The following is a 13,523-nucleotide window of genomic DNA, read 5'->3' on the forward strand; positions in this document are numbered from 1 at the left end:
CTGTTGAAAAACTGAGCCATTCCTCTGATGACACCTTATGAACTGACCAATGACCAGATTGACCAGATGCAAGAACCAATGAAAACATGCCAACTTGTCCCTTTGTTATCCTTGTAACCTGTACCATATATATGCTGTGTGCTGGTCTCAGTGTTCAGTCATTCTCCATTTTGGGTGAGCGCAGGATTCAGAATTGAAGGACTGCATACTGGAACCAGTAGCGCAAGCGTATGTATCGGCTTGTACTATTTTTTAATTGCTTTTTATTCTAATTGTTAAATCTTTCCCTGTTTACATAAATAACTTTTTGTGCTTTGGAACCACAAGATTGGACTGGAAAGCAATTCTTTCTTAAGTGACTTGCAGCGCTAAATAGCGACTATTAGGAAGAAATATTATTTATTCACGGGGAGAAAATGCCAGATTTACACAGTAAGGGGTATATTTACTAAAGTGCGGATTTCTAGAAGTGGAGTTGTTGCCCATAGCAACCAATCAGATTCTACTTATCATTTATTTAGCACCTTCTAGAAGATAATAGCTATAATCTGATTGGTTGCTATGGGCAACAACTCCTCTTTTAAAAACCTGCGCTTTAGTAAATATACCCCCATCACTTACACACATTGGAGGCTGTCATTTTGTAGGAGTAATTAATATTTACGAGAATGCAGTAATTAGAAATGTGACATATTACTGAAGTTCCAATTGCCTCAGTCATATCACTGTTTACTAATTTCTGGTATCACCTCTATTGGTGCTGAATACAAAATGGCTGCCTCAGTGATGTCACTAGTTCCTAAAGAAGAGACTGTGCTCTCAACCTAAAAACGTCCCCAAATGCTGATTTCATTGCGCACAGGCAGTAAGCACCGTAATGCATAACATTTTGAAAAACAGCCTTTCTACTTCTAAATTAATCTTCCTAAACTGAGGAAACTTCAAATGTTTGAAGTAAATTCATAAACTTATTTAATTAAAATAATGATCATGAACCTCTAACATTACTGAGAAGGAAATAAATACATTTTCAATCTTGTAATTTTAAAGTAAATTACTGGTTTTGATGCAAACTCAGTGGAGCAATACATGCTGTCATTAGTGACTTGAACTCCTCTATTAAATAACAAGACCTGACTCTGTTCAATTAGACTTAGGCATATGAAATGCTGCAAATCTTACCTGATCAACACAAGCAGGCATGCCAACGTGGGGATTGAAAATCAGTGCAATATTAACTTTATTATTCACATTACAGAAATGATTTACTACAAATACAAACTCTCATTTACATATCAAGTGCCGAGACGCAGCGGGCAAAGCCTTGAAATTCAGGACAAGAAAACTCAAAGATTTCAGTTTGTGTCTTAATAGTTCAAGACTTCCACGATCATTACAGTAATACACCTTTTACACCAGAGCTAAAACCTGGGTTACCCGGCAATCCAACCCAGGTAACATGCAGGGTTTAACACGGGAATGACCCGTGAAACCCTGCAGTGTAAACGGTGCGATCCGGGTCATGATGACCTGGAGCACACTGCATGCCAGCCGATTGGCTGGCTTCAGTGGCGCTTGGAGATGACATCATCTGCAAGCGTCCACTTCCATGCCGGAAGAGCCGGGTCACTGTAGACCCTGCTCCAGTGTGAACGGCGCAGACTCGGGAATATCCTGAGTCGGCGCCGACTAAATTCCGGAGCTGATCCGGTTTGGAACCCTGTTCCACAACCTCCGGCTCTGACCTGGAATTTAGGTATAAAAGCGGTATAACTCATATCTTGCTTCTGACCTTAATGGGTGGGGCACACACAGGGAGGCTGATGCAAAGCTGGGAGTAATTCGGACAAAAGTTCAGCAAAAAAGTCTATTTTTCCCCTATGCAGAGATGCACCTACAGTTTCTATAAATGTGGACACATCGCAGCATATTTGTCACCACTATCACTCTACGCTTCAGCTCTCCACTATACCAATGACACACCAAAGAAAGATTATCTAGACGTGTACTGAAATATCTCTGAGTTCCCACCAGCTTTGTTGTGTTTACAACCAGAGCTGTAACAGGGCTTATCTGCATCCTAGCCAGCCACGCCCCCTGTTTGCATGACATTCATGATGTCATGTGTAGGGGGTGGGCCTGGCAGCGACAGGATTTGCAGCACTGCCCAGAGCATCCTCAGGATGATCCGGGGGCTGTAAACATTGCAGTGTGCATGTCTGGAGTGTCCAAAGGATGTTCCAGGCTTCTGGCTGCAGGGTGCCATTCCAGTAGCACTGCTAGCCAGATACAGGGGCTGTGGGACAGCAGCGGTGCCACTCACAGGGCTCTGCGCTCTGTGCAGCGGCACCTCACGCACACCCCTAGATACAGCCCTGTCTACAACCACTGGAAAGGGATACACAATGCTATTCTCTTTTACTATACTCAGCTCCACCACGCGATCCATTAATTGAGAACCCCAGTAATACCTGATCCAGTATAAAAATATTGGAGAGCTTCACACCCCATCAGTCAGTCACTTAGCAGAGCCCACCATAGAGAGAGTATGTTAGGTCACAGTGTATCGGTCAATTTAATGTTCATTTCTAGTGGTAGGTGGTTTGTTTTTAGGTCATTAAGCATTTCCATAACACCCCCAGTGTCAGACTGTGGTATAAAAGGCCCACCAGGGGAATGCAGTGATAGGGGCCCATACTTAAGGAGTATGGTCATCCACCAGAGGGGGCGTGGCCAGCCACCACAGTCGCTAGGCTAACCATTAGACAAATCTTGGTGTGGTTTCTATAGAAGCACACGAAGAACCAATGTCCATCCATGTTCCTGCTCTACAAGGTAACTGGTCCCGTAAAAGAGTAATAATGTACAATTCAGTGCACAGTCTGGGACATGACACCTTGAGGAGACGGTAGGTCCTCTGGGGGGCCCACTGGGTATTTCCCCTGTACCCCTATGGGTATAGCGTTCAGACCTTCAGGTTGCCGAGGAGCGGTGCCCGCACTGAGCTGCGTTCACCGAAGAAGCCCGGCCTTCTATCCCTGAACATGCTGAACCTGACGAGCGTTGTCAGGTTGACGGGCATGTTCAGTAGACAGTCGGGGACGGCAAGGACGCAGCGTGCACGAGCATTGCTAGTCCTTACCTGCTATCCATTACCCGACTTTGTGAACAATGCGACCAAAACCTTCTGGTTTTGGTCGGATTGTTCACAAAGTCCGGTAATGAATAGGCCCCTTTAGATTGCAAGCTCATTTGGGCCAGCCCGTTATTACTTTCTGTCAGTGTATGTCAACTCATTTACTTTCTATCTTTGTCAGTCTATGTAATTTATTAATATTGTGATCCACTCAATGTACAGTACAGTGCTGAATAATATAAATAATAATACCAATACTATCAGTACTAACAAGAATCTTATTAATGTACCAATTTCTGCAGTGTACACAGTGAAACACTAACCGTCCCAGATACAGTGGGGTCTATTTACTAAGCAGTGTTAGGAGACAAAGTGAAATGAGATAAGGTGCCAGCCAATCAGCTCCTAACTGCCATGTCACAGGCTGTGTTTGAAAAATGACAGTTGGGAGCTGATTGGCTGGTACTTTATCTCCTTTTACTTTGTCTCCTAACACTGCTTAGTAAATAGACCCCACAGTATTGTGGACTATTATGCTGTATACTACAGTATTAGTTATTTTATACAGTACAGTCAGTCATGTTATGGTAATGCAAAATGTACTAAATACTGTACATAAAGGGCTTTATTCAATTACCGTCAGGTTATCTAAACACTGTGTATTTGTCACAGCATTGTGACTGGAACAGGCCATCTAGGCAAGCTACAGTAATACTTTTGCTACAAATGATAAAAAAAAAGTGATAGCTGTATCCTTTTCATAGTATATTATATAGTAAAAATGTAAACTATGTAGGTGACAGGTGCACTTTAAGCAGAGAGAATTTCCTGTGAGTGACTCTTTGCAGCTCGTATTTATAACCTGTCATGTGATAGTGCTGCAGACAAGCGTATATATATATTCAATCAGGGCGACAACAGCCGGCACAGCGAGCCCGTTCTGACAGGCAATATACTTCATCCCCGGTACTCACACCTTGTCTGTAAAATCTCTCCTTTATCACAACACAGACTGCCAGGAAAAGCTGTTATTCTGATATATGGCAATTGCCAACTCAATGCCTTGCAAAGCAAGTGACAAATTCTGGGAGTTAAAAGTAGATTTCACTTTATGTTGAAAATTCCATCAATATACAGTATGTGCAATACCTGGCCAGACAACATGGCTTCTTGTCCCTGAGAGCATAACCGGGAGACATTTATGTTACCGGGATTCTTTACACTCTTTCAGGGACATTTAAGGGCTTGATTTTTATTGGCCTGTATTGCTAGAGTTTATCAATATGATATCGCAATGAGTTGTCTCGGCGATACTGGCCATTAGTGGTAACAATCAACCAACCGCTTTGCAAGGACAGTCTCTAGATGTGCCCATTCGTGACTCGGCTTCGTGCGCATTCGGGACACGGCTATCCGGTTCATGGATACACAGTGCAACTATAAGTCCGGACTTGCGTTTTTAGCACCATTTGTTGCAAAATCAATAACACATTTTCCTAAAAGTTTGACAATATAAAAAAAAAAAACACAACAACTTTATAATAATTCCCATGTGCAAAAAATGCTTTATTTATATAATAAAGCATTTGTTCATTGGATTGCTTCCATCAGCATCCTAAAATGGTCATAGCGGAAGAAGGTTTGCGGCCACCGCGATCCTTGTTAAATGGGAGTTGCATGAGGAAGCCAGCATTGCTATAACCGGCAGTGACTATTTGATGCATATTAAATACAGGGGCGTTTTTAAGAGAGGAGGGGGCCCGTGTGCAGACTCAGTGTGGGTCCCCACCTCTCTCCGGCGGTGCTGCCATGACCGCGGGTGTGGTAGATTCTAGCTAAGTGCCAGAATCTACTGCGCATACGCGGGTCTCTGGGAAAATGGCGCCCGCACTGATTAAATATACATCAATATTAAATATAAAAGAGGTAGGGATTTTCTCCTTTGATAAATAGAACACTTACAAGCATATAGATGGTCATCTCCAAGGGGGAATATTTATCACAATATTAAATTTTAATGCTGATGTGATGAATATTTTTCTCCCAAATTTGCAATGTGAAAATTAATATTTTCACACAAATTTATTAAAAAGCTCATGCCAGGAGGCGGACTCCAATATGCTATCATTCTCCTTCCTGCTTTGACTCCAGATCACGTACGGCACATGGGCTGTAAATGGCCGGCGCATGCGTCAGTTTTGTTTCCTTTACACTTATTCCCATTACAGTGTGATACGTGTCCTGGTTAACTGATGGTCTTTTACTCAAGGGCACCGAGAGGGCTAGGCCTGTGCCAGCCAAGGTGGTACTAACACAATCTAAAATGGTGTGGCCATGCCCCCTCAAGCTTCATGGCAATGCAGCATCTACAAAAAGTCCAATAATCAAAAAAGGGCAGGGCCATGCTCCCACACATTGCCATTTCTCCTAACAAGTACTATACCTGGGACCGACATCTGTCATGGCAGCACTGCTGGTAATAGGTGCCCGAGTCTGGACATCTTAGTACAGTACACAAGTACTATTTTTTTAGATTTTTTTTAAAAAGTTTTAAATAATTTTTTTCATCAACCTTTAACATATTATATAGGTATTTAATGAATTTTCAGTACATAAAAATGAAGCTCGCTGGGTAATGAAGACGCAAGGCTGTCAATAGAACAAGTGAGAATCATAATGATTAAGAAAAATACAGATTTCTCTTACATTCAGTGGCATTTACAGCAAGCCGTATACATTTACACGGCCAACCCTTCTAGGTGCTTCCTTTACTATGTGTTACAGAAGATGCTGTACTTCCCCTTTCAATAGATAATCAGGAGTCATTCAACTGTAAGAGGACTGTCCTAATTCACATCAATTATGTAAATTACCACTGTACAGCAATTTGCATAAACCCTATTAATATTACAATCAAATAAAATGTACCCTTTAGCTATGGGGAGATGCATCAAGTGGACAGGTGGAGAAGTTGTGCAATTTAGCTTCTATCTATCTATCCTTTTATATAATGTACTTGAAAATACATACTAGAACTAGAAGGTCAACTAGAAGGTTATTGGTTGCTATGGGTAATGCCAGGTTTCGGCCTAGGGTCGGCCGTTACTCACCACAGCCCTGACTTCCCCTGACTTCTGGTGCGGTCAGACGTCAGGTGCAGCGACAAGTGACGTGCTGAGGATTATGCCTTAGGTGCACTTGGACATCCATGTGCTGCTCCGTGACTTGGTTACCGAGGTTGCCGTCATGGGCGCAACCATGACAGTCTTCATCACCTGACTGACCCTTTGTCCAATGGTAGCATGGTTGTTGTCAGCTGACGCTGTCCTCCAATTGACTGCTACCTTGGGGTATATTACTGGGCTATGGACAACAATGTTGTTTCTACTAGTGTTTGCTTGCTGTCACTTCGTTCCATGTTCCCTTGCTATTCTGCTCTCAAGTCATTTCTAGTTACTCTCCTGTGCCAGCGGTGCGTCTGGATACCTTGCCCGCATACTCTGTACATCCTCCGAGTACAACCACAGTGTCACTCTCCTGTGCCAGCGGTGCATCTGATACCTTGCCTGCATACTCAGTACAACATCAGTGTACAACTACAGTGTCACTCTCCTGTGCCAGCGGTGTGTCTGATACCTTGCCCACGTACTCAGTACTACATCCGAGTACAACTACAGTGTCACTCTCCTGTGCCAGCAGTGCATCTGATACCTTGCCCGTGTACTCAGTACAATATCCAAGTACAACTACAGTGTCACTCTCCTGTGCCAGCAGTGCATCTGATACCTTGCCCGCACACTCAGTACAATATCCTCGCTAGTGCTTCTTTCAGAAGTACACTCTCCTAGGCCTCATCGGTGTTATCTCCCTCTGTTTCCCACCTGTATCGGATACCTGACCAAAGGGCCGCGACCTGCTTGCTGGGTGCAGCTTAAACCCATATCCTGCTTGGAGGGGTCACTGGTGAACACCTCCCAGCAGGTTAGACTCCACGCCTTTAGTCAGGTCTCGCCAACATCCAATACTTGTAGATGAAGAGGACATAAAGCCAGGCCCCTCGCCTCCAATTCCTTCCACAACCCGGAACCTTAGCTCTCAGCTCCTCAGTAGGAGATCCTCCGGAGCCAGTCATGACAGGTAACTTCTCCACTAGTCGACTTCTCCACTCTTAGGAAAACTTTTCCGCCTAAGACCTCTTTATTCAGTGCTTGAGTGCTGATGCCTGCTTCTGTGAGTATTGTATTGATGATCACTGAAGGCATCCAGACAAGATACCTTTACATACGGGTGAGTATTTCATAACTCATTAACTGTATTTATCTTTGTAGTAGTCCCATTAGGCTGTTTTAGTGGGGCACTGCGCCCTGCCAGATTTTAAAGTGGCAAAATGCACTCTACCTTAGCCTTGCTAAAACAGCTTGCCCTGTGCCGTCCTCACTTGCGGGTCGCAGTGTCCCGTGGGTGGGAAGAGTTGCAGTTACCGAACGCCGTTGGGGGAATAGATGCCGTTCACAGTGAGGAGAGAGCTTGGGGGAAGCCCAGCACCTCTATAAGTGCTGGGCGCGCCTCCAAGAGTGACAAATTGGGGACATGTCAAGAGGACACGCCCCCTCCCCAGTTGGCCATGCCCCCTTTTCGAGAGATCACATTTCTTCGGAGCATGCAGTGAAGCCCTGCCCGCACCTAAGTGCCCTGCCCTGCCCCTGTTCTGGAGTGAAGACTGCTTTGTAAGTAATGAGAATTGTTATGATGCTGGGAAAAGGGATGTTCACTCTATCACCTACTTTTAAGTTAAGTGCAGTAATAGTTTTATAGATAAGCATTGGCGCACACAGGAAGGGGGGGAGGGAGGTGAGTACTCAGAAATCCCCCCTTATGGAACAATTCCCCCCTTACACATTATGACTAGTCCTACTCCCTCCTCCTTATCCCCACGAATCGAGACATAATAGCGCAATGGGGCATGGCCTAATGATTCGAGGTGTCCGCCCCATCAGCAACCTTAACAAAAAAAAAGTGTAAGTATGTAAATATGTATGTATAGTGTGTATATATATATATGTAAATCTGGGTGTGTGCTTATTATATATTATATAGGTGTTGTTTTATATATATATGTATATATATATATATATATATATATATATATAGATACATACATACATATACATATATACTGTATATATTAGAGATGTGCGATTCAGTTTCCCATTAAAACGAACTCAACCGACCTTAGGGGTTCAGAATCTAAATGAGTCCTGCCTCGGATCGCTTTTGGGGTTTCAAGTAGAGCAGAGTCCCATCTCGGGATTACTGTAAATTCAGAACTCGGGGTCTCATTCAGACCCGCTCGCGAGCGCAGGACGCTCGCAAACGGGTCGATGGTACCCAAATGCGCATGCTCGGGGTCTCGCACCAAAGGGGGCGTGCTGTCGATGGTGAGTGACACTGGCTCTTTAGTGTCACAAATCAAAAGCTAGATTTGTATAAAGTGTAACTATGCCCATGTCCATTAGATACAATTTAATATACAGGAAGCAGGAAAACTTAGGGATCTATGTACTAAGCCTTGGATGGAGATAAAGTCAACAGAGATAAAGCACCAGCCAATCAGCTCCTAACTGCCATGTCACACGTGTTTGAAAAATGACAGTTAGGAGCTGATTGTCTGGTACTTCACGTCCTCGCACATCAGGTCATCTTGGTCCCATACACTTTACAAGAAAGAGAAGTGGGATCCATGAGGATGGCCTACTCTTCTGGAAATCTGGGGGGAGTCCCCAAAATTTGAGGGGCTCCCCATCACACAAAGAGAATTGGTAAGTATGGTATTATACTCACTTTAAATTGAACATTTATTAAAATGAGGTGTTATGGCTTTCTGGGCCACAGGGCATCATTTGCTTTGGTTGTGTTGCCAGGCCCCGAACCCCTGACCAGACGAGGGCTACTTGTATTCCAGAATAGAAAACATAGCCTTTCAATACTTCAGAAATAACATTAATATCAACCTAACATAGCTTTGTTATTACCCAACAGTCATTACTAACCTGAGCATTAAGAAACTGAGAGAGTATTGCAATACCTGTTTCCGCTGAGAGTTTCCCGTCTTCTCGTACTTCCGAGTGGCGCAACTTGGCGAGGTCTAGAACCTGGGTGACCTGATCCACATCGGTGGTAATTTGGCAGCTTCTAGGAATTGTATCAGTAGGCTCGCAGTCTGATAATGCCGATCCATATATATCTGTAATAGATGAGCACTTTACTATAGAAACATTTTGACAATGTTCTATCAAGGCACTTGTATATGATTGAATAAGGAGCATGATGTACATGTTAAAGTACAAAGCACTAATCAAGGGACTGAATATATGAATGGAAATACACTAATTACACTAGCTTGTGAGCGGCTTAGTGTCACTGCAGAAAATAAGGATGTCTTCATTTAGAGGATTTTAGTTTATTATCAGTTTCCAAACCCTCTAGAAGCGATCACCATTATTTATACTTTAATAGTCATATTCTTAAATATAAAATACAGTATACCTGCCAACAGGACATTCCCATATGACACTGCGCATACCCAGTGGGCAAACATCGACTCAGCGCTTGTGACCGGGTGTGAACAGGGCCCACTGTACTGGGCACATACTGGGCAGCTGCGTGCTGAACATTGGCTCCTTTTTCACTTCTCTTTTTTTGTCTTGCTCCTAATTTTGGAAGATGCCCATAAACCATAATGCATAGACATGCCAGACTAGTAAACACAGGAGTACATGATTGCTGATATAGGATTTATTCATCTCTAGTATTGATTTTAAAAAAATCATCAAGATCCACCCAGATAATGTTTCTCTTGTCCGGTCCAGAAGGGAAACAAAATGGAGTGCTCAGGGAATTCTGAGGCCTTGAGTGAAATGGGTAAAACAGTAATGAGGTAATGGAAACAACACTGATCCCATTACTTTGCACCTGCATGCTACAGAGCATATTTACCCACTAAGCAGTATAGGCGGGCTACTGGGTCTTTGGTGGCCTGGCAGCCACCCATTGCAAACCATTTACATTTCATAGATTTTTTTTTCTTTTTAAATAAAACCTTCCTTATGAGCAGGCAGAGCCAGGGTACCAGGTGAAAGGGAGTCTGCTAATTCTGATTTTGCCCTGGGTCAGCACCCAAAGAGTTAATGGCAGTATGAATATGCTGGCTCAGCAAGTATAATGAGAGTGCAGCAGGGGCTGTTATTCCTGCTACAGTGTTTCTATTGGCTCAACCTCAATCACAGGCTAAGCATACAGGAGTCAGAGGAGTGTGTGCTGAGCCGCGGCCAGGGCTGTATATAGAGCCTGACTGGGCCCAGGTAATGGCAAAGGGGCATGGCCTAATGAAGGGAGGTGCGGCCACGCCTCCTATGCAGGGTTGCGAAGCAACATCACACACTTCACAGAGGGGCGCCATTGTGTCTCAGCCAGGGGCAGATCCGGGGGGGGGATGCGATCAGTGCGAGTCCTTTATTACATTTAGGTTTATAAGCTTACCTTAGACGATATATCAGCAGTCACAGCAAAAACAATGTGTACAAAAACATGTGTATGTTATGTGTATAATACAGAGCTCACACACCTGATAACCTAGCAGTGATTGCAATATCACAGCTGAGTGACATCACAAAGGCTGTTTATGATGTAAGTCAGTCACATGATCATGCTAGTCACAGCTGTTCTCTCAACCTGCCAGATTTTAACCACTGAATGTAAGGATACATTTTATCAAAAATGCTACAACCAACCAAGAATGAAGAAACAAATCACAGACAGTTTAAGTAACCACATAAATCATCAACCACAACTCTGTACTTAGGAAATGTAAGGTGATGTCATAGGTTTGATGTAATTGTTTTCAATTAACTTCATCGTGTGATAGTGTGATATGTAAAAACACATCACAAATACATTTCAGTACAAACTCATATGAAAGCCTTGTAATTTTAAACACATTGGTCTCACTCTAAAAAAGTCCTAAAAATATAGTATAGCATAGTATAGTAAAAATATAGTATAGTATATATACTACTACTACTACTATGGAAGTAATTGTAAGGTGGCAAAATTACAGGAAAGAAGATATTTTGAGTGTAGCAACAATCAGTTGTTATTTTGCCAGGTATTCCCATTCATGAGGTTCCTTTTCCTATTTTCCAAAGAAAACAGCCAGGGGTATATGTACTAAAGTGAGAGTTTTTAGAAGTGGAGATGTTGCCCATAGCGACCAATCAGATTCTAGCTATTATTTTCTAGAAAGTGCTAGGTAAATGTTAAGTACAATCTGGTTGCTATGGGCAACATCTCCATTTCTAAAAACTCTCATTTTAGTAAATTTACCCCCTGGGTATCATACATTTTTATTTGTATCATGTAACTTATCTCCTACACATTCTAAACAATGCGGATTGACCACTGCAATGCCAAGTCCCTACAGGACCCTCTCTTTGCTCTCAGAAGAGCAGCTTGGGATCCCTTTGTAAGTATGCATGGGGCAGCAGCATTCGCATTGAAGACTGGCCCAGTGCTGTACTGTAACTGCCCTGGATCATCATATATGCTATGTTCGTGACCTGGTGCTGCATGGACCCCAACCCCCTTACCTCTGGGCTCTGTATCTATCAAACCCCTGCGTTGGCCTTCGTTCAGCCACTGATTTTCTTACTGTTGTAATTGGTCACTAGTGAAATGATAGGCTGCATTCTTAAAATGGCTGTCCACTCTGTGCTTACTCAAAATGGTTTCCTTGGTTTTGTGCACATTTATTTTACACTGCAATAAAAAGTCCACTAGCCTTGTACATGAGTCTTTAATATACTTTGAAAAGCAAATGACAACATATTATTTATGACCAAAAATGTAACAGCAGAAACACATGCACAGCTACTGACGACTATGCAAATCATATACACTCACATTGTGACAATGTGATAAAAACACTAATTATTGCTATTTTCTTCCTTTCTCAATGTCATGACAAAAAAATGTACACACACCATTTTTAGAACTGTTCGAATGTGTTTATTGTTTATTAAATAACTTGTTGACTAGAAATCTGAATTTAAATCATGTTCACTTTGTTCCAACTGAATATAAATAGATAGGTGCGTAACACATTTCAGTAGATGTCCAAAGTCTGCAATATTTAAAATTGTCATGTGTAGTTTGTCATCATAAAAAAATACAGTATGTCAAAAATGTCTGAATTAATTGACAGCAACGTTAAAGGAAAAGATGATAAACAAGATGACATTTATCTATTATATCTTCAGAATATAAGCACTGGAATATTTTATGCTTAAATCTGTCCCAATTCTTTCATCTTCCCCCAAAGATTTTGTTAGATACAAATGGCGTTTCAGTTTCTAAGCAAACTTAGATTTTTAATGTAAAAAATAAAATTTACAGTTTATTTTTCCTACGTCAAATCTTTGACTTTTTTCACATTAACTTTTCTCAAACGGAATAATTTATTTAGTCCGCTGCAAAGCGGGATTGTGCTAAGCACTCAACACATTAACACAAAATAGAATGTAGAAAGTAATTAAGACATTTGCATAACCTCTTTATAGATGTCATAAATCAAACAGTTCCATTGTTCTAAGAACAAAAAAAATAAAAAATATACACAATAAAAACAAAGCAGGCTTTAATTTTTCTGTGAGCTCAGAGCTTTTATGGAAATGTACCAAGGAAATATATTTGATAAGCTTACACTTCTGATGACTTGATAAACAGACTTTCTCATGTTCCATTTTAATTACTAATACAGTACCTTTATTCAAGGAGTGAAGAAAAATACGGAAAAAAAATTAAGACGTAATTTCACATGGCTTAGAGCAATCTGGGTTGTTTCAATGGCTCGTTTTAACTATTCATTGGGTTCACAGCTCAAAATTCAAGGCAACTTTATTTAAATATCTCATTGAAGTCCACAAATTATACAGTGACCAGCCTCATTAAAGCACTTTGTGATTGTTGTAAACTGTAGCACACTGGGAAAATAGTATTTTGTATTAAAAGAAAACGAAAGAAAAAAAAATTAGTCATTCACACGCTGTCATTATATTGAATTTTTTGAGGAATTTGCTAATAAAATGTTATAGCACTTAAACCTCTTACTTTCATACCCCACAGTAATCTCTATGAGCCTATTTATCAAAAAATATTTGCAAGATATCCACAAATATCAAATATTCCCGGGAAGGGAAGTAGAGAGGCTGGCCGACCCCGGATAAATGGGGCGTGACCTAATCGTGGGAGGTGTGACCACGCCCCCTTAGGATTGAAAAAATCATGTGCAGGGCTGCTGAGATTTAAGAGGGGGGGCAATGAAAGACCCTGG

At 41.9% G+C, this 13,523-nt stretch overlaps 1 protein-coding gene and 1 long non-coding RNA gene across 2 annotated transcripts in view; one reads left to right on the plus strand and one right to left on the minus strand.

Annotated features, from left to right (window-relative positions):
• The window catches only part of CFAP20DC (CFAP20 domain containing), a 357,191-nt gene that overhangs the window by 226,703 nt on the left and 116,965 nt on the right, over positions 1–13,523 (minus strand). The window contains exon 8 of the mRNA XM_088478712.1: positions 9,222–9,380. Coding sequence (XP_088334838.1) covers positions 9,222–9,380 — 159 coding nt within the window. The remainder of the gene's footprint in view (positions 1–9,221; positions 9,381–13,523) is intronic.
• LOC148517438 (uncharacterized) overlaps positions 1–13,523 on the plus strand; it is a 165,901-nt gene that overhangs the window by 142,432 nt on the left and 9,946 nt on the right. The gene's annotated exons all lie outside the window — the stretch shown is intronic.

This window comes from Taudactylus pleione, unplaced genomic scaffold, assembly GCF_031769625.1.
Source record: "Taudactylus pleione unplaced genomic scaffold, aTauple2 ptg000217l, whole genome shotgun sequence".
NCBI classification, from domain to species: domain Eukaryota; kingdom Metazoa; phylum Chordata; class Amphibia; order Anura; family Myobatrachidae; genus Taudactylus; species Taudactylus pleione.